This window comes from Pieris rapae, chromosome 14, assembly GCF_905147795.1.
Source record: "Pieris rapae chromosome 14, ilPieRapa1.1, whole genome shotgun sequence".
In the NCBI taxonomy this organism is placed as follows: Eukaryota; Metazoa; Arthropoda; class Insecta; order Lepidoptera; family Pieridae; genus Pieris; species Pieris rapae.
In genome coordinates, this window is record NC_059522.1 from 2,523,357 (window position 1) to 2,546,665 (window position 23,309).

At 32.4% G+C, this 23,309-nt stretch overlaps 2 protein-coding genes across 3 annotated transcripts in view; one reads left to right on the plus strand and one right to left on the minus strand.

Annotated features, from left to right (window-relative positions):
- The window catches only part of LOC111000406 (flotillin-2), a 152,989-nt gene that overhangs the window by 72,791 nt on the left and 56,889 nt on the right, over window positions 1–23,309 (plus strand). The gene's annotated exons all lie outside the window — the stretch shown is intronic.
- On the minus strand, window positions 14–19,210 carry LOC110991465. 2 transcript variants are annotated; one of them, XM_045631028.1, is made up of 2 exons: window positions 19,112–19,210; window positions 14–568 (listed from the first exon to the last, which is right to left on the minus strand). In XM_045631028.1, exon 2 carries the CDS (start codon window positions 530–532, stop codon window positions 14–16), a length of 519 nt encoding a protein of 172 aa, XP_045486984.1. In that variant the 5' UTR covers window positions 533–568; window positions 19,112–19,210. The 2 variants fall into 2 exon arrangements, with proteins under 2 accessions (XP_045486984.1, XP_022112518.2); XM_022256826.2 differs by lacking the exon at window positions 19,112–19,210 and adding an exon at window positions 6,781–6,990.

The following is a 23,309-nucleotide window of genomic DNA, read 5'->3' on the forward strand; positions in this document are numbered from 1 at the left end:
TATAGTCGTTTTCTTATATCCAACTATCTACTTTATTCGTCTGCTCCTCGGCAGATATAATTTTAGGTGTATAATTTCGTATTCCCGCCTTCTTAGGCGTGGGGACCGGCTTTAGTTTAGCCTTTTCTGTGTCGCTAAGGTAACTTTTGATGCGTTCGCTTTTTATTTCGTTATCATTGAACGGTTGCAGCTTATGGCGCTTATCTTTCGGGATCTTGACCTGCCTGTAGAGTTCTTTGTTGATCTCTTTGTAGTGATCGTTTTTATACAGTGGTATGCAGTAGTAGTTGGCTTTGGATGATCTGTCTGAACGCCGATCATAAGCACTGGAACCGCTTCTGTACCCGCTGCTTTCTGTTGAAGAATTGTCGCTCTTGTAACTGTCTGTGCTTCTCCGTAACTTGCGGTAGTCTTTATGATAGTCGGTCGGTAGGTCGACGGATGATGCTCTATGAATTCTGTTTGCGTAATTATCTTGATAGTGCCTCACTGGCGCAACGCTGGCCTGTGCGAGTGATTGTTCTTGACCCATGATGCAGGTGATAGTGTGGTCCACGTGTCGAAATTTCTGGAATTGAGAATGGCAAATGTTTATTTTATGCAAGAGTGAATATTATTTTACGTTTTTGTGTAATAAATATGACTTATGCATGTATTATTTATATAATACATTTTTGAAAGACTATAACCGCTACCCCCAACGATAAAAAGGTTTTTTATCTTATTCATCTAGGCTTTTATTTTATAACGCTCCAGTAAATCCCTATTTAGCATTGTGGGTACTATAATCACTTACAAGGTAATCAAATCTAAGATAATAAATAAACCGAGCCACCTTGAGTGATGGTGGCAGTAAACTGTATATAATGTAAAGTGTATTTGTCATAATTTAATAGTCTATTTAAGCTATAACAAATAATTTTTGAATACAATTTATTCTTCACGTTATAGACACCAGATTAATTATTAACGTTAACAATATAATAATTAAGTCTGTATATTCAATAATTTGATATTAATCAGTACATATTCTAGTGTTATTCATTCATAATAATTTTCTTTGTTTACAGGTAATGAATTTGCTGTCTTCGTCTTGTAAGAATTGGCATATAGATTATTATAGATAAGATTAGTAAGTACGTCTGTCAATCGTCATAAACTTCTGACCCCGAATCTCATTGATTTCAGTTCCTTCCTATACGTTAGTATTTTATTAACTGTTTGAAGAATGAAGACATTGATACTGTAGTTTTATATAAATATATATATAATGATGATTAATAATAATAATTAAAGTTTATATAGTTAATTTAATTTAATTATATTGAATATGTTCAATTCATAAGATTTAAAAGAGGCCAAAAACAGCGTCAGTTATTTCTACTGAGAAGTCGCGATAGTTGACTTCCCAGAGAGTGAGGTGGAATCACAGAGATTCATCTCCGAGTTCATCACTCGCTGTTCAGTCGAGTCAGTTAAGACCCTTCTGATGGCAACTTGACAAAAGTCACAGATTCTATATGTACTTCGTGTAATACATAACGATAGCGCGTTTTAAATACCCAACAGCGCCATCTATCGGTGTGTTTGTCAAGCTAGTCCTCTGTTACGCATAACAATAGACAAGACCTGTGTCAAGTTGAGTTTGATATTATAAAAACAAAATCGATTTCCTTATTATTATATTGTTTTCCTTAAATTGAAATAAGAACACTACAGTTAGCGTTGTAAAAATTAATACGTGAGAGAAATTTTTAAACAGGTTTATTCACACAACTTATGATGAGCCGGTCATTTCTACAAACAAAGACTATTAGAGTAGGTATACAATACAAATAGAGTAGATTTCTATGTATGTAGTTATATATATAATTTATAGATGAAGAGAATCGAACTTTCACTAACAAAGATAGCGTTACTATATCCGTTATGATCTTTTCTTGACTTTCATTATTAATCTATTCTTAAACTTTTTCATGCTTTTTTGGGGCGTAAGCATAGTCAACGACTAGGTAAATAATTAATTTCTTAACAAAATGCATCTAAAAACACCGTACATTTGGAATAAAAAGCTTTATTATTGATAATTATATTTTGCCTTAAATATCTTATTTGTATTGGCTTAGCACCGTGCTATATGGGATAGCTAATTGGATTATTTCAAAATCGGTTAGAATTCGTTACAAAAATACACATCCTTCTCTGGCAATAATAAGTTTAGCACATTTTTGTTCTATATAAATAATTTAATATTCAAATACCTAAGTGTATGTTAATTATTATTGTGGTACCGTTGCGAGCGGTTACCTTCACATAAAAACAAAATTAGGAGGCGTGAAGAGGCATTGTCTCTTCCACATTGTTAACAGCATTCACATGAGAAAGAATTGTTACACGAACATGCTCTTTAGTTTTAGAGTAACGTGAAGAAGAGCTGAGCTTTGTATTACCTAATTGTTTATCAGCTGAGGAGCTACTAATACATATGTAATAATGTGCTTATGATAACATAAAAGGCCATCTTATTTTTTACTTAATTTTATATTTATAATAAACAATGACACTAACATATTGCCAAACATGGTATACATCATATTTGGAAAAAGGTATAACATTTACATAACTGAAAATACAATAAAAATATATCTATCACCAACTATGTTCGTTAATAATAATATTTTTCTCCATTGCTTGAAGCTTATTTGAAAAATAATTTTGCCTTTACTAAGAAACCGTTTTTATTAACAAGAAATTTAAACGTATAATTTTTCATAATGTAAACAACTTTAATATGCTCTGGGAGTTTTAAAGGACCTTAGTAAATATTGAGATACGTATTGAAATATTTAAGTACGATGATGTAATGTAGATCGCACTGTAATTGTGTAATCAATTAATCTTGGACATTGTGAATACGTTTCAGCTACGGATTTTCATAATGTCTTATAGGCTTAACTATAATTCAAGCCAAATTTATTTACTTGAAAGTTCTAAAGCAACATGTATGCTTAAAATATACAAGAAAGAAAACATAAAAATTTCAAACTAGCTAAGAAAAAAAAACAATCACAAAAAAGTAACTAAAACTAAACAGAAACTTAAATCTCATTAAGAGCGTGATATATATATTAAGGTAAATTAAATATAACTCAGAATGGTTTAATATCTAATCTAAGATTGATAATGTTAATTATAATTATATCGCTAACTGTGCAGCTACGATTAATGTCCGGTTAGTGATGAGATTCAGAATTACGTCTGTGTGTCAAATTCAATACAGTTTTGGGGAGTCATGCTAAGCGCCAAGGGTCGACTCTGAGGGTGGGATTCATTAACAATTAGTAGCGTGAAATATGACTCCTGTATGCTAAAATTCATATCTGACTATTTTAACTCTGACCCCAGAGAGCTTTTGTTTGAGAGTGACGGTAGCTTATGTAAATAGTAAAAAATTACTATGAGTAAACAATCTTTCCGTCCTCTAGTAATATCCGTGAGAAAATACGTTCCTTCCTGTACTCATCGTTAGCGTTAACTCTTTATTTTTTTTATGAATGGTACTATTGGTTCTTTAAACATTGTTTGATAGCAGTACAAGTTGTTGCCGCAAAATGTACTTAACGGGTGTACTGAATTCTATTGATATGTCACCTTGATATTTATATCACGCTTCTACTGAGGTTTAAGTTTCTATTTAGATTTAGTGTTTCTTTTTTGGTTTAGTATTTCCTTGCTAGGTTGGAATTTTTAAATTCTAATATAATGTAATTTAGTATATTTTAAGCATACATTCTGTCTACAGTCTGACAGCTTATATATTGAATTTTTGTGTCCCTTAACATTTTACACGATAAAAGCATATATGATGAGAAAAAATAAGTGAAGTGTTAGCACACGATAAAAAGACCAAATAATCTGCAAATGTAAAATATAATATATTTAAAAGTTTTATTTAGAAAAAGGCAATCACGGGTTCTAGATTAATTAGTAATAGTTATTACTGAATATTGATTGTGTTGTCTGAACATATAAGTAACTGTTTAAAAAGGAAACTACATCGTTATCATCAGTTTAAAATATTCTAATACACGTCGTTTAGTATAGAATAAAAGTTTTTATAGAATTACATAGGATAGGATAGAGGACTTTAGGATAGAAGTTTTCATTCATTTATTCCTTTGAGTGTGTGATATCTGGACCCTTTTAATAAACTTTCTTCATCCTTTAATCTCTGGGCAATAATCTGAAATACCTACATCTTACACCACTTACGTCAAAGTTCCTAGCTATTGAGACACCTCGTGTTCTTTAGTATGCAAGACATTAACAAAAACAACCTAAAGTTCTCAACTTACAAATTGTCCATTTTACTATTCCCGAGGAAATCCGATCGATTTAAGCTACTTTGTTAATGAGAGCTTCAAATCGTCCGGTCAGACTATAGAGGTGTTGACTTAACCTTTAAGGCAAACGAATGTATTTGTACATTCAACACTACCACGCCTACAGGTCAGCGTGCCACAGAACACGTACGCCAATATTTCAATCAGGTAATTCGATTTGAAGTACCGAAGTAGGTCGATGGTTTAAATACGAAGAATTGCAAACGTCAAACCAAACAAACCTTACTTTTCAAGGTCATACGATCTATAATTGAATGATGGGTCAAAGATTCCCAACGGAGAAAGCTAAAGTTTTATTGACTCAATGTTTAGCTGACCACGTATGAATATTGTGTAATCCGAAAAATTATCAGGCACTCTCGGTTTCTATTTACATATTACAGATGTTGCAAAGAATTGCACTACGACAAGTAAATGTAAATTCTACCTGTTTATGTCAAACTGAATTGATAGCTATTTTTGAGAAACTGAGAATATATTATGAGAGTTTCTCAATCTTAAAACTTGTCTTAATAAAGAAAGGTAATTAATAAGTTATTAGTATAAATTCTAAAATTAAATAATCATTATGACGTACATAATATCAGAGACAATTGTGTTTGTTTGACAATTGACATATGAAGATTTAGTATTTTTGTAAGATTAACTCTAAATTCCAAATTCAAATCAAATACAATTTGGAATCGAATCATAACTACCTCTCATAATGGCCTAAAGGGTTCGTTGGCGTAACAAATTTGTAATTAAAAGGTACATCTACGGCTAATGATAGCGTAAGGAATCTGGACAGACCGGTGAGCATGTATTCCTACAGGAAACGAACTGGTCATCTTAATGTTTAACTACTATATCTATAGTAGGTACATAAATTCTCGCATGGTTTACATGCGTAGGTACTTGCTCGTTCTGTCGCAGCTCAATCCGTATATACGCAAAAAATACATATAAAATCATTCATTTGATTTTGTTTGGATTTGAAAATGAGAAACAAATACAAACAATTATAAGTCCGAAGATGATTAACTTAAAACACATTATAGTAACTAATACGATATTTGAATCTAGTTTTATATAAAGTACAGACACGCTGCATTATTCTATATTCTAACTAGAATTTTTAGAAACACAAAGTACTTTTTGGATCTAAAATCGTTACTTAATCAAATTGTTTGAATATTTTTTGGTAATGCAAAAAATTATACTGACATTACATCATATTATTTATTATATGAAATTCTCGACAAAAATCATTCTCATAGTTATAGTAATGAAGTGGTATTCCTCCAATGGAGCAAGATATTATGTCTGCTTAGTTGACAAGGTTGGCCTCTCTTCAGTATTACGGGAATCTACGTGTTATTTGCGTTGTCCCCGATCAATGAATGTTTGAGGCTATATCGGGGTTATCTCGACTACTAATTTCTTCATATTTAATTCCAACCATTCCAACCAAGTCGAGTTATTATATAACGCCTCTTGATTTAGGGTCACGTTAAGATTTATTTGGGCTAATGCACCAACTTTCCATTGCAATTAATTCTTCACTGTACTCGAGAACGCTTCATTGAATACATTATTAACCGTTGTGCAATCAGGTTATGCATGTAAATAGATTAATTGTAGCGAAACGGGTCAGTTTAATAAACCTTTTAATTCAGATTATGGAACTTTAGGGTGAATGTATCTGAAGGCGATGGTACGCAAACTGTTTCCAAAGATGTCCATGGAATGTTCTAGGACGATATTTTGTTACAGTTTTTCTGTCGAGTAATTTTTGCTTATCTTATTTGGTAGGTACTATTATAACACGAGTAATAGTTTGTGAGTATTATGACATTCATTTTAAGTGTATTTATGCACCTACAAGTTTTAATAGTAGGATACAGAATAAATAATATATGTCTTATATAAATATTATTTTATATAGTTTTAGAAATTCTTTACTAGCTAGTATTAGAATTCTTAGCGTCAACTGCGTTACTCGTACGAAATCATGTCATCTCGGGCCATACGTGAAATGACTGTTTATTACGAAAAGTACTTGACTACGGACTCAGGACATTTATAATTGCACAGATTACTACCGACAAGACCGAATGATATAAAAAATAAGTCCTTAGTTGCACTGCTTAAAGGCGTTTGAGCCAACTACAAGTAGTATTTCAATGTCTGAGTTAGTTCAAACCCTAGAACTATGATATGCGTCACGTAACTGTTAATTCTAAGTATTGGTGGACATTTATGAAGCTATTTAAATTATTATTATATTCAAATTAGGACAACTACTCCAGGATTAAATTCCAGGACAAACTTACAGACGTGGATGTGTCAGACAAAATGGCGAGTTTAGGTTTAGGTATATAGTTCTTTTAATTACCTGAAATCCATGTTTGCGAAGCTATGCGGAAGTTAAACACTCACAGACACAGATTCTTTCAAATTTAATAAAACTTTCATTCACTTTTTAAAAAGAACCGTTTCTCGTTAAAAAACGTTCTCGATTTAAATTTGAAAATGGAATAACATTCGAGCTAGAAAGTCGTGTTCCGGTACTTTCTTTAGACGCGTGCGCTGAGTGGCTATGGTGCGGACTTTGTGGCGATCGACCAGTGAACGGATAGACCCCTGTCTATACAAGATGTGTATATTTTTAAACTCTCTTAATTTCGTTAATCATATTTCAAAACAACTAAATTTATTCGTGATGTTTTAGTATAATTACTTATTAACCTCATTATTTTAAATTTAAGCAAAGTTGCATTGCAATTTTAATCGTGATTCAAGATATAAATGTAAGTGTTTCTAAAACCGTTTTGCCAAAAAGCTATACAGTTAGGTATGTATGTTGGGAAAGGAATTCGAGCTTTGCAATGCTTAGTTAGTTTTTATTATAAAAACGAGATAAAGTTGCCACCACACCGCGCCGAAAATTATTTTGTTCTATAGATTAATAGTTTGCAAGTACATTTTATGGTGCCCTATACTATTCTAAAAATTTCTCTAATCTCAATTAGTAACAATAAAATCTCAATTTTCGAGCCAGATTTCCACAAAAAACTTCGTATTACTCAGGGAAAACGTACTTGTTCAATAATATTATTATAACATTAAAAGTTATAGGAACTTTTTGAAACGACCATTAGCTATTTTTGAATTATCTGTTCATTAAATAATTTTTCTAGTGCTGCCATCTTTGAGAAGTTAAATAAACGTCAATATGTAGCTTAGGTATATATCAAAGATGATTGAAGTTGCCAAGCTTATGACATAGAGGGCGCTGTAGTAAAAGCCAGCATTTTTTAATTTTTGTTTTAAATTTAAGTGTTATTATAGTATAATTAGACATATAACATATAGTATTCTTCTTATAAATGAAAAAGGGTGATTTTTTGCTTCTTATTGAACTAAAATACAAAAAATATTTAAGACAAGCTGACCCGGCGAACTTTGTTCCGCCTTAATGGCAATAAATAAGCAGTTTTTTTTTATTGGAACAAAATACAAAAAAATTAAATACCTACATTAATCATTCATTATTATTTCTGTATTTTAGTACATAGGTTACTCTTCACTTAAGTACCTTGTGATACACAACATTTTTTGTTTTATTATCAGGCGCAAAAACAAACAACGCAGATGGTCTTCCGACCCGTGAACATGCCACGTATAATTGACCATTGGAAAAACATGAATGTTCTAGATTTAAACCACAAACTTTTAAGGATTGGCCTTGTGATTTGTTGATGGTCATGGCAAATGCAAGACGTATCAGAAATTGAGGTCTTTTAAATTCAAACGGCAAATCGGTTGGGATCATCGGGATCCTCGGAATAAGAACTTCCTCACCTTTGAATTTTTCTATCATTATCGTAGCGTAAATTACATTGTTCATCAATTTTCTAACCACCAAACGCGTACCGTTGCACAGTTTTGGTTGGTTTATGTTTCGAAACATGATTACTACGCCTTTAGGCGTAAATTGTGCGGTGGTAAGTCAGGCACGTCCAAGAGTTTAAAAATTCAATTGGATAGTTGGTGGCTTCATCTTCATTTGTGACGCAGTCAATAGATTTGAATGAATGCATTGTTCCAATGATCTTATTTTGAATTATGTAGTTCAGGTCATCTACATCTTTATTCTTAGCCGCTAAAATTGCTCGCTCATTCAACCATTCATTATTTTTGTAGCTAGAAATAATGTTTAGAAATACATTGTTGATAAGTTCGTCTTTTGATGAGACAAAATTACAGAAATTATTTGAAAATGATATTAATCCGCTCGATCCATCGACAGGTACTTGACCGTTACCAATAGTCAGCAATTGCTCCGAGAAATCTTCAGCAGATGTATCAGTAAGCAATGTAACTCTCATGTTTGTTGTCAGCTGCAGTTTCTTCAGATAGCGCCATAGATTTGACCATTTGAGGCAAGCGTTTATTTCGTCGGCAGCCGTAGATCTTGGAATTACTGGCAGTATTTGGCGGAAATCGCCAGACAGTAAAATCATTGCTCCTCCAAAACATCTTGAGTCATTTCGTAAATCTTTTAAGTTCGGTTAAGTGCTTCTAATGCACGTTTATGCGCCATTGTGCATTCGTCCCAGATGATGATTTTCGATGCCGCTAAACATTGGCCATTGCTGAGTGTTTTGCAATATTACACGTTGGTTCTTCAATAGTTTGAAGATTTAACGGTAATTTTAATGCTGAATGAGCCGTACGGCATCCTTCTAACAATGTGACTGCTATTTCAGAAGAAGCAACTGCAACCGCTATGTTGGATCTCGCCCGAACAGTTGCTAAAACTAATGACATGAGGAATGTCTTGCCAGTTCCACCAAGGTCATCTAGGAAATATAAACCACCATTTTCATCATCGTTTGCCTTCATTAAAGTATCATAAACTTCCTTTTGTTGGTAATTCAACAGGGTTACATTCGTTTGAACTACTAAATCTAATTCCTGGTGATCATATTCACGTTCCCGTTCCAATACTCGATTAAATGCGTCTTTCGACAACAACAACAAATAGAAACATTCATCATTCTTTGGACGAACTGTATACATACGACCATATCGAGTTTTATAGTTCTCTTCACTGAATATCTTCACTATACGAATGGGCAATGGCACTATCATTACATTTAATTATTTATTTAATAGAAATATTTTGAATATTGATTTCTTACAAATATCAAATTGTCATATATACGTCATTACATAGCTGTCATTATACGTCAATTACATAGCTATCATTTGCGTTTTATTATTCTTTTTTGTTATACCTCGTTTTATAGTGACTGACGTTTCATGTCAAGTCCTACGGGAACGCTGTCGAACGGGATAAAAAGTATCCTATGTCCGTCTCCTGGCTCTAAGCTACCTCCATTCCAATTTTCACCCAAATCTGTTCTTCCGTTCTTGAGTTATAAGTGGTGTAACTAACACGACTTTCTTTTATATATATAGATTTAAACTTTTTTTTGACAATTTTGTTTGACACAAATTACGAATGCATAGAAACCCACGCATATTCACGCGATTTCTTAGCAAATTTAGTCAAAAACTTGGCGATTAAAAAGAGTGGCGGAGACTTTATTCTATTACTATTTATTATTTACGTGTAGTTGTTAATGGACATATTAGTTACAATTTCTAGATCGATCCAGTAAACGCAATGTGAAATCAATAAGAGAAAGAGAGAGCTTCCATTTATATGACGTAACATATGTCACTGAACTGTATGATAAAAATATATCTGATAATCATATTGTGTATTTCGTATTAGCTGAAGTATAGAAAAAAATATATTTTAAATCTTCGGTAACCTTAATACAATTCTGTGTGATTTTTAAGAATACACGCAACCTACAAATATAATTGCGTTTCGTTTCACGTCTCTACGCTTATTAATGAGGGCCATAAAATGATTGATTTCCATGTTTGAGGTGACGTTCTTCGGATTGTTATATGGCAGAGCAGATATTTTAAACTGACTTTGACTGAGGTTATTAATTTTTTCTAATTAATTTTAAGATAATTTTATCATCTTGCTTTCCACACACAATTGCTAAATTTAGTTATGTTTATTCACTAATTTCTCGGGAAATTAAATCATATCAAACGGATCCTAAATTGAGTCACTGGTTTTTAGATATCCACAAATTTTATATTTATTTTAAAGGACTGGACCATGCACTCTCTCATTACCAGAAGACTCAAGTGCGTTGCCGGCCTTTGCATAATTTAGATATCTAATTGTAATTTTAGTTGATAGGTATTTGAACCCAGTTTATGTTTACGAGTCGAAACAATTATCTATAATAGGCAGACGAAATGTCTTGCGTGAATTCCACTTTTAGAACTAATACCGTGTCTAACACTTACACATTAATAATACATTAATTAAAAGTGTAATATTTTTCTCTTTCATCAGATTCTAAAATCTTACAGATAATCCTTGAAAACTTATTAAAAGTCTTAAGTTAAGTATTTTGATGACGAAGGAAGAATAAACAGGGATTTGGTATGATCATTATTACCGCACCATACCTTTTCATATACATTAATATTATTTAGTTGAGGCTTACAAATATTAAAGATGATCTACATTGATATAGAAGAGAAAATCTTTGATTTCTTGTTTACAACGTTATTCATGACGAACATAGGCTATTTAAAATAAGTTATGGTTTTGGATGAAATGACAATAATGTAAAAAAGGAACCAAGGTGTCTCTCTCACTCTCTCGTGTCCTATACCTCTAGGTGGGGCAGAGGGCGACCACAGCGAGTCTCCATCGCATTCGGTCTTGGGCCTCGTGTTTCACCTCGCTCCAAGTCCTACCACCTCTCTTTGCCTCGTCCGCTACTGTACGGCGCCAGGTTTGCTTGGGACGGCCACGCTTTCGCTTTCCTTGCGGGTTCCAATCAAGCGCCTGCTTGGGAATATGATTGGGATCCCTTCGAAGTTTATGGCCTATCCAATTCCACTTGCGCCTCTTGATCTGCTGACTGATCGGGGTTCCACCCAAGGTGTGAAGACTAATAAAAATTCCTAAATCGCGTATTCTGCGGAGATTAGTACAGCAAAGTGTTGTACAAAAGATTTATAGAAGACATCGAAAGCGATTCGATCGAGACATCGAACCATTTGCGTGGCATTGCCTAGAGATATGTGGTCTCTCTGCATCTTCTACCGTATTTACTAAGGAGACTGTTGAGAAGAGTTGTTCGGTGGATCTGCAGCTGAGTTTCATTATCGGATACAATATACAAACTACCATCCGTAATACCTCGACATCCGTCATTTCACAACTTTCGTTTCTTAAGGCAATTTTTCCCGCGCACCACCCCTATCTGGAACTCGCTGCCCACTGAAGTATTTACGCACCAATACGACAACTCTAAAAGGAAAAGCGCACGAATTCTTAAAAAGCCGGCAACGTACTTGGGAGCCTTCTGGCAATGTGAGTGTAAGTGTTCAGTGTCACTTAACATCAGGTAAGCCTTCTCCATTTTGGCTCCTAAGCCTTCTACAGTTTTGCCTCCTAAAATCTGTGATATCATATGTCTAACAATTAAATAAATATGTTTGTATTTAAAAATCTATTTACCTAAAAAAGCTGTATAGAACACCGTGCTACGGCTGAATTATTGCGGAAAACGCCGCAGAGCGTAATATAAAATAAATGTTTTTATATAACAGTGGCATTGTGAAATAATTTTTGTCATCGCATCTTCAATACATAATTGCTTATTACGGAAGAATAATTACAGTAAATCACGGCACATTTACATACACGTATGCACGAAATTGTTGAACATCATATGTGTGGTGGGAATTTTTTTTATGTACTAATGAACATGACATTAAGTCTAGCAAAGCCACGCAGAAGCGATTACGTGTCGTAAATCTTTTTATTGTCTTCATAGACTAGGGTAAAAGAATACTAGTAATTTAAAAATTATTAAAAAAATACTATTAAATATACCCATTTTAAATTTTACCTAGGTGAAGGTTTTATATCTCAAAAGAAAATGATAAAATTCCATTATTACAATTTTACTTATCTATAATCTGTGTTTTTAAGAATACTTAAAAACATACAAAAACAAAATATTTTTTTAAAAGTATTTATTATTAAAGTTTATCACATCATACGTAGTACTAAATCTACGGTATACGTTACATTTAGTTACCTAGATGCTCTATTTGCCAGCGAAAGCAAATAGTGCAAAATTGAATGTTTTAATAGGCAAGTAGGTAGGTGATCTGACTTCTGTGCCTGATGATTGTCTGATGTTAAGTGACATCTAGGGAGATGCAGGAGAGGAAGGGGCCAGAAGGTTGGCCGGCATTGCCTTTCAAGAATTAGTACACCCTTTTCTTGAAGAACTCTAAGTCAAGTGGTTCGCAAATACTTCAGTGGGTAGCTGGTTCCCCATACTGATGGCGTGTGGCAAAAACCGCCTTCAAAAACGCTCCGTTGTTTATTGATAGATATCGGGTGGAGTTTTGTATTCTAATGTCTGTTTATATAAATTAAAACAGCATATAATTTAATGAGAACACTTTATATTAACCACTGCACCACTTCTAATGAATTTTGGATTTCGTGATTCAGTCGCATCGCAATACATTACATAATAATTGCGTTTGAGATCATTAGTACAACATCTCAACGGATGAGGGCTTCATGTAATTGTTTTATTTATGCTTGTCTTACGTATTACTTTCAATTTTATCTGTTGAAATCAATTTTTGAATTTGGAAGCTTCTCTAGAATAGGTTGAAGGTTTTATATCTCAAAAGAATATTGATGAAATGTCCATTATTACAAATTTACATATCTATAATCTGTGTTTTTAAGTATTTATTTATTAAAGTTTATTACATCAAACTAAATCTACCTAAGATTTATAATTTATAGTTGGATGGATATAGTTACAGAAAAAATGAAAAATACAATTACAATATATACAAGATAAAATAAAATATCTGAAATTTTTGTTAAGCATAAAAAACTTAACAATGCTTTGTTTAAAACCTATCAGCCCATTATATATCCAGCTCCGGATAAGTACGGTTTAATCCGTTATAGTGGCCAAAATTTCGAAAGAACGGTGCCGGAACCCCTATTTGGGTTTTGCAGAAGGAATTTCTAAAATGTTGCTGATAATAGATCTTGGAGATGACAGTGTTTATATCTTGTTAAAGGTATTGCTCTGTTTGTTATAATGTGTAATGTTACTCCGGATAAATGAAAAGATATCATATTAAATTTCTTAAGTCGCTGATGTGAAAATCCTGTACAAATGAAAGCTAAAGTAAAGCTCCTAAGCGGATTTTCTTTGTGTGTTCGAGAATAGTTTCACAATTAGATGATTTTTTAAGTTTACCAACATTTCTTGGGTCCGATAGTATTATATAATAATATGTATTAATGTTTTTGAAATGAGTAGCGCTTCGTGGAAGTATTCCAAATCAAAATATAATGTGAATAATAAATAATATGAAATATAATGTGAATTTATTTGAATAGGTATAGTATATAAATCAATTATACTGATGGAATATCATCGATGAACAAAAATTGTTACACAACACAAAAATGTTTGCAACCTGCAACTTAGAAGATTCTAAAAATTTATTTTTAAATTAGGCGGTACTAGAATTTACGTTTGAATCATTTCTATTTTATAATGCTTATGCAATTATTTACTAACATTAATTTCATAACTAACCTGACCTAAGTATATACATAAATACAAGTATTGCGGTCTACATAATAAACTATCATTTATTCGTGAAAACCGTATCCAACTGGTTTGTTACACAATGTTTAGCTATACATCATATATTTTAATATTTATAGCAATACATAACATGGTAATTTGATTTATTGCGCTAAATATGACATAGATAAAATTGTATAATGCTCTGTGGAAATAACTACTATTTTTGGCGGTTTTCGTAGGAAGTAGAAGTTGTCTTGTATTTTTGTGCATTTAATTTGATGATGGCAAATTATTATTTCATTCTTACGGGCATTAAAACTTCTTTTAAAACCATATAAAATACTCAATTTATTTATTAAATATGACAGACAAAACTGTATCATGTTTAAAAAACTAAAATTTTTCGTAGCGTTATGTTGTCATGTAGGTAAGTTTTGTTAATATTTTTAATATGATAGTTTCCTTCGTATGGGCATCAAAACTTCACCTAAAGCTGTTTTTTTTTTTGGAACAGAGGGCAAACGGGAGGAGGCTATCTTGAAGTTAAGTGATACCGCTGCCCATGGACACTCTCAATGCCAGAGCGCTCGCGAGTTCGTTGTCGGCCTTTTAATTAATTATTATTCAATTTATTTTAACAATTTACCTCTGTAACTCAGAGAATATGTATCCTCTTTTGGATAACACAAAAGTTTGTCCTATTTACGTAATAGTCAGACTATTTACTTTGTAAGGTGTTTCAAAAGAAAAACATAATGACTTCAACAGTAGCTTAATCCTCAATGATATATTAGAAGCATAAAGTATCATTTCATATTATGCAAATGTCCATTAATCTTAACGTTGCAATATATTTACGCCGATTTTTATCATTTGCATAATTTAAACAAAATGCTTAAAATTTTATATTTATGACTACCAAAATCTACAGATGTCAAACATTAAAATCATTTGATGGAACTGTACTCCCGAATGTCAAATTATATTGTTTTTTTTTGTATATTTCGTTTATCTATGAAATCTCTTTTGGCTTTGTATACTGTATAAGTGTTTTATTTTGTCTAGCGAGCCGTTTGGCTGGGTAACTGCATGGTTTAAGTGTGAGTGTGAAAAACTAAATTCTCTACTACTTAAAGTCGGCAAAAAGGTCTGAATAAATAGCTTGCAATATATGTACTCGATAAATTGAATAAAATCGTTACTCGCTTTAATTTTAAGTGTTTATTATATCAAATTTTTTTTTTAAATTCTTTTGACAGTGATATACTGAAATCGCTCACTTAATCAAAGATTACAAGTTTATGACATAAAAAATGGTGAATGATGAATTGTATTAAATTGTTAAAGCATAATAATACTATATAAATAATAATTCAAGAATGTTTATCAAACTCTCATTTACTTTAGTTTCATACTTCTATTAACGTTTGTTATTTTTGACTGTTGGTAACTTAAGATTTATCTCTGGTTTTTTGTTGCAAATCATGGACAGACTGTAATTATAGTACCCCAATATTGTTGTGTTAAATGCTCAATTAACACAAAAGGTCAAACTGTCAGAGCAGTCAAAGTTTTCAACGAGGAAGTATCGCGGACGTGACGAGTCACCGTTATAAGCGAAAATCAATTCCGATGGTTCAAGTCGCGAACTAAATAATTAGGGTTGTCATAAAGACCAAAATGTGACATGGTAGTTGTAATTATTATTATTGGGAACAGTCAGTGTCAACTGGAAGCTACTTGTGTTATCCTTTTGGGACCGTTTAAGTATTACTTAAGCAATATTGGGGGAGGTGGGGCTCTTTGATTTTCTTATATAGTGTTGACGTCAACAGTAATTATTTTTTTATATATATTATCTATGTTTGAAAACGAAATGCATAATTTTATGGACGATTTTTCTTGAGGTTTGCTTACTTTTGCTAATTGTCAGGGGGGGGGGATAAATTGCAGTAAATCTGCTTATGTACATTTTACATAAACAAACGCGCGTATTATATCTCATTTTGTAGCTCTATAAAAAAAAACAATAAGGTAAAATTTTTGATGGTGTGTCTTAATTCAATTAATCATTTAATAACACACATTTTCAATGTTGATAACCCTACGATAAGCGTAATAATGTTATCGTATTGCATAATCGGAAGAGCACGTTGGGTGTGCGTTTCACTTTTCACGGTAAACAAAGGCTTATTGTCAATACATTACATTAACAAGCATAAGTTAATTGTCTATGGTCTGTCTGCAGTCTACAATGAACGATTATTAATTAGCTGCAATACTTTGTAATTCTTAGTTTAAAATTATGAGGTATTGTTTTCAACTGACCTAAGTTTGTTTTAGTCTGTGCATTATAGTATGGAAACGTCAAATCCAGCATGTCTTGGATGGGTCAAAACGACTTCGTGTGAAAAAAGGCAGAGACTACCTTACTATGCTAGAAGAAACTGGCCAAGTACGAGTAGATCTTGCCCTTAGAAGCTCGCTTTCATAGAAGCAAGCATTTATTTGGAATTCATGTTGAATACATCTAAAATACCACTATAATTTTATAGAATAGAACTAAATAGATATTACCTTAAATCATTAATAATGTAAATTATTTTTACACATATAATAATTTGTAATTCCAAAAATAGTTTTGTGTACCTCTGCACGTGTTTAGGGAAATGTGTTTCAAGTGTATATTAAAGTACCATCCCAACACTAAAAAATTAACAAATAATGGATAAATAATCTAAAAATATAATTATTATTAAATGTAACGCGAACTGTTAAAACATGTTTGTAGATTCCGTGTTGATGAGCAAGCCAAGTTTTATATTTACAGACAGAAGGATCGCCACCACCATCCTTTGGATTTTTAAAGTCGGTTAAAAAGCCTCGAAAGCACTCGACAGTAAAAGCATGACTCTAAAAATAAACGAGAGCATGATGATGGCAGTTACCGTGTATTTCTAAGAAAATATATGTAAGTGTAACAAGAAATTCGTCAAAACTAAATGGCTTGGAAAATATGGGGCATAATGCGGGTTTTTAAAAATGATTGCCCAAGATGTGTTATTTAATGCTCCGATTGTTAAATAGTTTCACGGTAGTTTTTATTTGTGATTGTTATTTTGAGGTTATTTTTATTACGTTTAATTTTTACTGTTCTGAAAAGGGTCGTGCGTTCTCTGTTACTGTAGAGTTTGAATTGGTCTATTTTAGACCTTAGCACTGGAAGCTATGCATACTTTTGAAGAAATAAAACGCATATATTAGCGTATAATACTTAAAAATCATTATATTATTAAAATTATCATAAATAATTTATAAAGCTTATTTGTAAATCCATTGAAGTATTTCCGTACCAATTCGATTTAGGGTCTATCAAGAGAGTACCAATTCTTTAAATGCTGGCAACGCACTTTTGAGCATCAAGGGACCTTCTGATTTGTCCATTTGTTTTATAAAAAAACGACCAAAGCTAGCTAAATTGTATCCAAATACTTCTGCAATGTCACTTTTGGTTGTAATACTCGTAAATAATCCATAGTACTTAATATATTCTCGAATGTTCAATATACTAACAACACACTCGTAATAGGCAATAGATGTGCCAATTGTTTAAGATATAGTCTTTTGTTAGTTCTCGCAAACCCTTGTTTTGAATCAACCCAAGACGAGCAATCCATGAGTTCTTAAAGAACTCAGTTTTTTTGTACCTAGAGGATATGAGTGACGGTGAAGAACAAAGTTTTTTTGCGATACCGAAGGCTGGAACCAGACTGAGACGTTGTGCCTCCTAAATGCTGTTTCCGAGGCTATAGACAACATGTTCGCTCGCATAACTTCGACATTATTATAGTACTGTAAGATATGTATGTATTTTATGAGTATATAAAAATATCTTTAAAGGTAGACTTCGTACAAAGCGTTTTATTTCTTTGAATATACAACAACCGCCACCGAACTTAACTCGAATCCAAGTTAATTTCTTATACAATCTGATTGTTTCTTGCGATAAAGCAGTCCGTTGCGCACCACAATTATTATATACCTTATTTGTTTTACATTAAAAAATATCTTCTTTTCCCGGTGGACAAGAAAAACTGTGTCCATTTATATATAACAAATAAATATAAAATAATACAGTGGCGCATTTTTTTAACTCTAATAGGCAAGTACATGATCAGCCTCCCGTGCCTGACACATGTCGTCGCCAAAGATAATACCTATTGGCTATGTTTTATTACTTATTATTATGCCTTTTTACTTTTCAGTGTTTGCGACCAATATTCAAACAAAAAATGTTTTGTACGTAGGAGTAATGTTATTCATAGAAGCATTTAGCATATTTGTGTTTTACATTAGCATTTAATTAATCAAACATATTGCAGTGCGATTTGCTAAGATTTAAACTAAACTGTTGTATATTTCGATTACGAAGCTTTATACAATGCATTAAAAGACAGACAAACATTGTATTAGAATTTCATTTTTTTTTGTTTTACATTACACAAACAAACAACAAGATTATTGTTTGAAAATTTCAAGATTGTTTAGTTATTACTACGAGAATCGGAATAACATCATTGCTTTGTCCTGTGTTGTATTTTATTAATATTTATTGTATTATCCACGACAGAATTAACAATAACAGTAATATACCAACATATCTTTTTCTTCAAAATTACATTGTTTAGTCACGGTAAAACTGTCATGGATTGGATTTGATAAAATACTCCTTTATTAGGTTTGTTGTATTCCATTGTTTTTAAAAGGAAAATCATCAACCTTTACTATCTTTGTAGAATTTGACTTTGTGTTTTTTAGAAGCTTGCTAAAGTAACTGTGTGGCAATTTTGAATGTTATACACTCGTCGTTTGGAACCTAACAAATTTCTTTAATAAAGATACAGTCTCTAATATAAAATTTAATTTAACTTACCACTAATAATATGTTAAAATATTTAATATACATACCAATGAAGCGTTGGCTGTTTGTGCAGGAATCCAAATTTACGTGGTTTTTTTACAAGCACATGTTCGATTTCACTATAAGTTACCGACGAAGCGGTCGGCGCGAACGCCACTTAGCCACTGCGTGCGCACATAATTCTCCTACTCTGATCACTTTTTAAAACGCTACAGTTTCTATATTTTTTATGGACACAGATATTCCATAAATTTTATTAATATTGCGTGGCAACAAATGATATTTATCTGTATGAAAAATGTATTACTTGTAATAAATTTGATGCCTCGATAGAGTCAGACGCTACATAAATTTATCAAAGAGTATTGTTTTTAATAATGAAAATATATATACGTAAAATTGAATCAATTTTCTAGGAGACTGTTACACATTGGTATAATTTTAATAAGTGTGTTTAAATCTTTTGTATTGAAAAAATAATCTTGTTCCTGTACAATTCTTTTAATTCAATTTATTAAAAATATTTACAGCTTAAATATGCATATACCTAAATATAAAAACCTTTGTACGCCAATAACAATACATAGAATATGTATTTCTATTCCTTGCTAAAATGTCTTCATTTTGCTTTATATATACATTATTAAAACAATAATTATATATACATAAATCGTTGGAAGTTAGTTGGAAACGTAAAACGAACTAGAATTAGTATTATCATAGTCTTTTTGACGTTCCTCAGCCCTCTCGTGGGGTATGGGGCAAGCTTATGTATCATTTTCAATGATTTTAGGTGAATAGTTTTTACTGTGTCGCTGGGAATCAAACCTATTAAGGGTATGTAATATATCTATGTTAACTAATGACCGCGTAGACTGGACCTTAAAAATCATATAAACATACAAACAATCTTGAAAATGTCGATCTGTGTAAATAACTTTCTGTTATATGTATTTTCATTATATTATAATATTTTAGATACGAGTTGTTTCCTGTAGAAATAGAAAGTATTCAGGAACCAATCTTGATAAACAGAGATTCGCATCGCATATAATGAAATTGCATGTAATATTGTGCCTATAATAAATTTGTTCATGGTCATAAAACGCAGTATAATTTGCATGGCTTCATGTCGATATTGCATTTATACGCGGCTTCTCCCGAAGTGAATGATTGTGAGACATCGTATAATTTTATAAATTCGAAAGTTTTTTTTTTATTGAACAGGGGGCAAACGGGCAGGAGGCTCACCTGGGCTTAACAGTAGTAGTTGATACCAACTGTCGACACTAGCTGTCATTTTCATACAAATTTAGTTTTCGATTTTCTACATACACTACTGTTAAGCCGTCTTGACTAGACCCCCTGATGTTAAGTTATACCGTCGCCCATGGACACTCTCAACGTCAGAGGGCTCGCGAGTCCGTTGCTGGCCTTTTAAAAAAGTATTGCACGCTCCATCGCTTTGTGCTAATCTCAGGCTTTCCGCCGTGCGATGTGTATGCGTCATGGCTTTGGCTCCATATGTAAATACTCTAAAACATTTTGATACTATAGTGTCAGAGCTAAGTATTAAATTGCTAGATGAAACAAAAAGCTAATTATATTGAAGTTGACAGGTGAAAACTGATGTTCTAAATTTGAACCACAATTTGCGAATTGCATAACATAGTGTTTTTATTTGTAATGCTACAAAGTAAGTAAAGATTATTCTAGTTTAGCTGTCTGGGCCTGTAACTTAACATCATGTAAGGTGCATTAACAATTTAAAATACTATTAAAGTTTACACAAAAACGTTTTTATTATGTTATAATGGGTTTGACTTCTTTCTGTACTGTTACATTAAATTGTTGTATTTGTCATCAGTAAGAGCGAAGTCAGTCTTATTCTGACGTTATAACTAATCATCTGTCTCTCTTCATCACATCGTTAACATAATTTTACAGACATAGACAAGAGTAAATTAAATAATCGCAATTAATTTTGTTAATAGTTTCATTTCTTCTGTTATGATTTTTATATGCAACCAATGATGTTTAAGGAAGTAAATCGCAATTTGCAACAGTTTCCCATTGAATTGCATAAATTACATAAAAATATACGATCGAACGATATGAGATTAATAGTGCGGTAATGAATGCGTCCACGCAGATTTAGATCCAAGTGAAAGTAAAATTGTTTTATCGCTTCCAGCAGAAGTTCAGTTAGATTTTAATTATCATGTTAATATTAGTTTCTCTTATGTTTCCTTGAGCTGTGTTGTAGCAGAAGCTAGCACGCAGAAGGCGTGCGACTCGCATTTCTGAGGCTAGTAACCCGACTATTCATCACTGGAATTTCTGCCTATGTGCGCATTTAACACTCCCTTGAAACTTGAAAGAAAACATCGTGAAGAAACCGGCGTGTCTTAAACCCACAAAGTCGTCAAAAGGGGGGCTCATCACCTGCCTATTCGAAAAAAATGATCGTGAAACAGATACATGAAAACCTGTAGCACTACTAGTGATTTTTGTTGTTTTAATATTTACGGGGCAAAATGAAGGTTTTCACAACGGGTATTATGATTGAACGTGTGTGCACCGAAACGATTTTGATTAATTTTGTCATTAATTATTTCTGGTTTGTTTCATATTATAATTGTATAAACTAATGTAATTTAGATAAAGGAGAAAGTGAGTTTAGAAATTTTGGCTTTGAATGACAATTAGGTTTTCGAAAATATACTTTTTCCTTATCCTACCCGACAGAATGCGCTATATAATAATCCAAATATGTCGCCGTGACGTCTGGTAACAATATATAGAACTTTTTCAGGTTTTTCAGTACTGCCAATAACATTAAAAGTATAAAAATGTCTTCTAGTCGAGCACTTTTTTCGAGATGACATAAAAAAACGCGTGGAGCATGACGTACAGACTACAGAGCGGTAACGCAAGTTCGGCTCTGTACATCGAGAGCAAACAACGTATTTGGCGAGAGACCGTTGCTGTATTTGCTACCGCGGCTAATAAAATATAGTCTACCCAATCATATAACAGATAGCCACACAGGTTACAAACTACAGCGGTTTTCTAATGTAACATATTGTGATATACTATATTATTTTGTAAAATAAAGAGAAAAAAAAAAAGGTATATTTAAGCCGTTATAATTCGGGGCTTCGAGTAAACCTTAAAGGCAAAGTACTTGTAAGTAAGGTGTTGTAGGAGTCCATGGGTGGTAAGCACCGAAATCTCTGGTTCTGATAGCTCCCGTAAAGACATAACATGACAGCTACCCACTGAAGTATTTCCGAACTAATTAGACTTAGGGTCCTTCAATAAATGAGCTTATCAATTCTAAAAAGCCGGCATCGCACTCGCAAATTCCTCTTGTATTGAGAGTGTACGTTAGTAATTCCCAAACTCGACATTTTGAGTGCTTTACAGATCGCTTTAAACAGTAAGTTAACTAGAGAACTGGATATTAACTATTTAATTTTTATCATAAATAGATTTATAGTTAAACTCGAAATTTAAGAAAAAAGGATTCTTTTAAATAATTGAGGCCCTCAAACGGTAGTAGTGAGTGTCCTACACTTATTATATATTATAAATTCAAAGTAATAATTATTATAAATTTACTGTACATTTATAAGTACACTTGATCAATTAGTAACAAGTTTTAATGACATAATATGACGGATAAAGATGTCAAAAGGTAATTGAGACTCGTCGTCAAACACGTGACATATAACACTTCCTAGGATGACCATTGGGTCATAGTATTTGTTGGACAATATGGTGTGACTTGCGAATTTTATGTAATAACATTAAATGTTGTAACTGGTTATATGTGGGTTATGCCTAGATTTATGTAAGTCTGTAAGTAGAGAAAAATTGTTGGCCAAATTAAAAACCCGAATGTTTGTGTAGTTGGACAATCGCCTAGATCCGCAAAATCCATAGACTTAGTGTTGTTGGTGAAAAAGTTAAAGAGTGTACAAATTCTTCAAAGACACCGCACTGGCGAGCCTTCTAAAAATTGTCAGTGTCCATGAGCATGGTGAGAATGCTGCTCGTTTGCCCCTTGTTGCATAATGTAATCACAAATTTGAAGTAAGATACTTTTTAATACGGATTAATAATTATGATTGTATACTTTTTGATATATTTTAAAGTCGTGTATATCTTTAATCGAAGCTATAAGCAATCAGACAACAAGCTTTTTTTATTTTGTTTTTAGCAATTTTAAAATGGATTGCT

Excerpts from the sequence above, each read along its gene's own strand:
- LOC110991465 (XM_045631028.1), bottom strand. The coding sequence starts at position 532 with ATGGGTCAAGAACAATCACTCGCACAGGCCAGCGTTGCGCCAGTGAGG.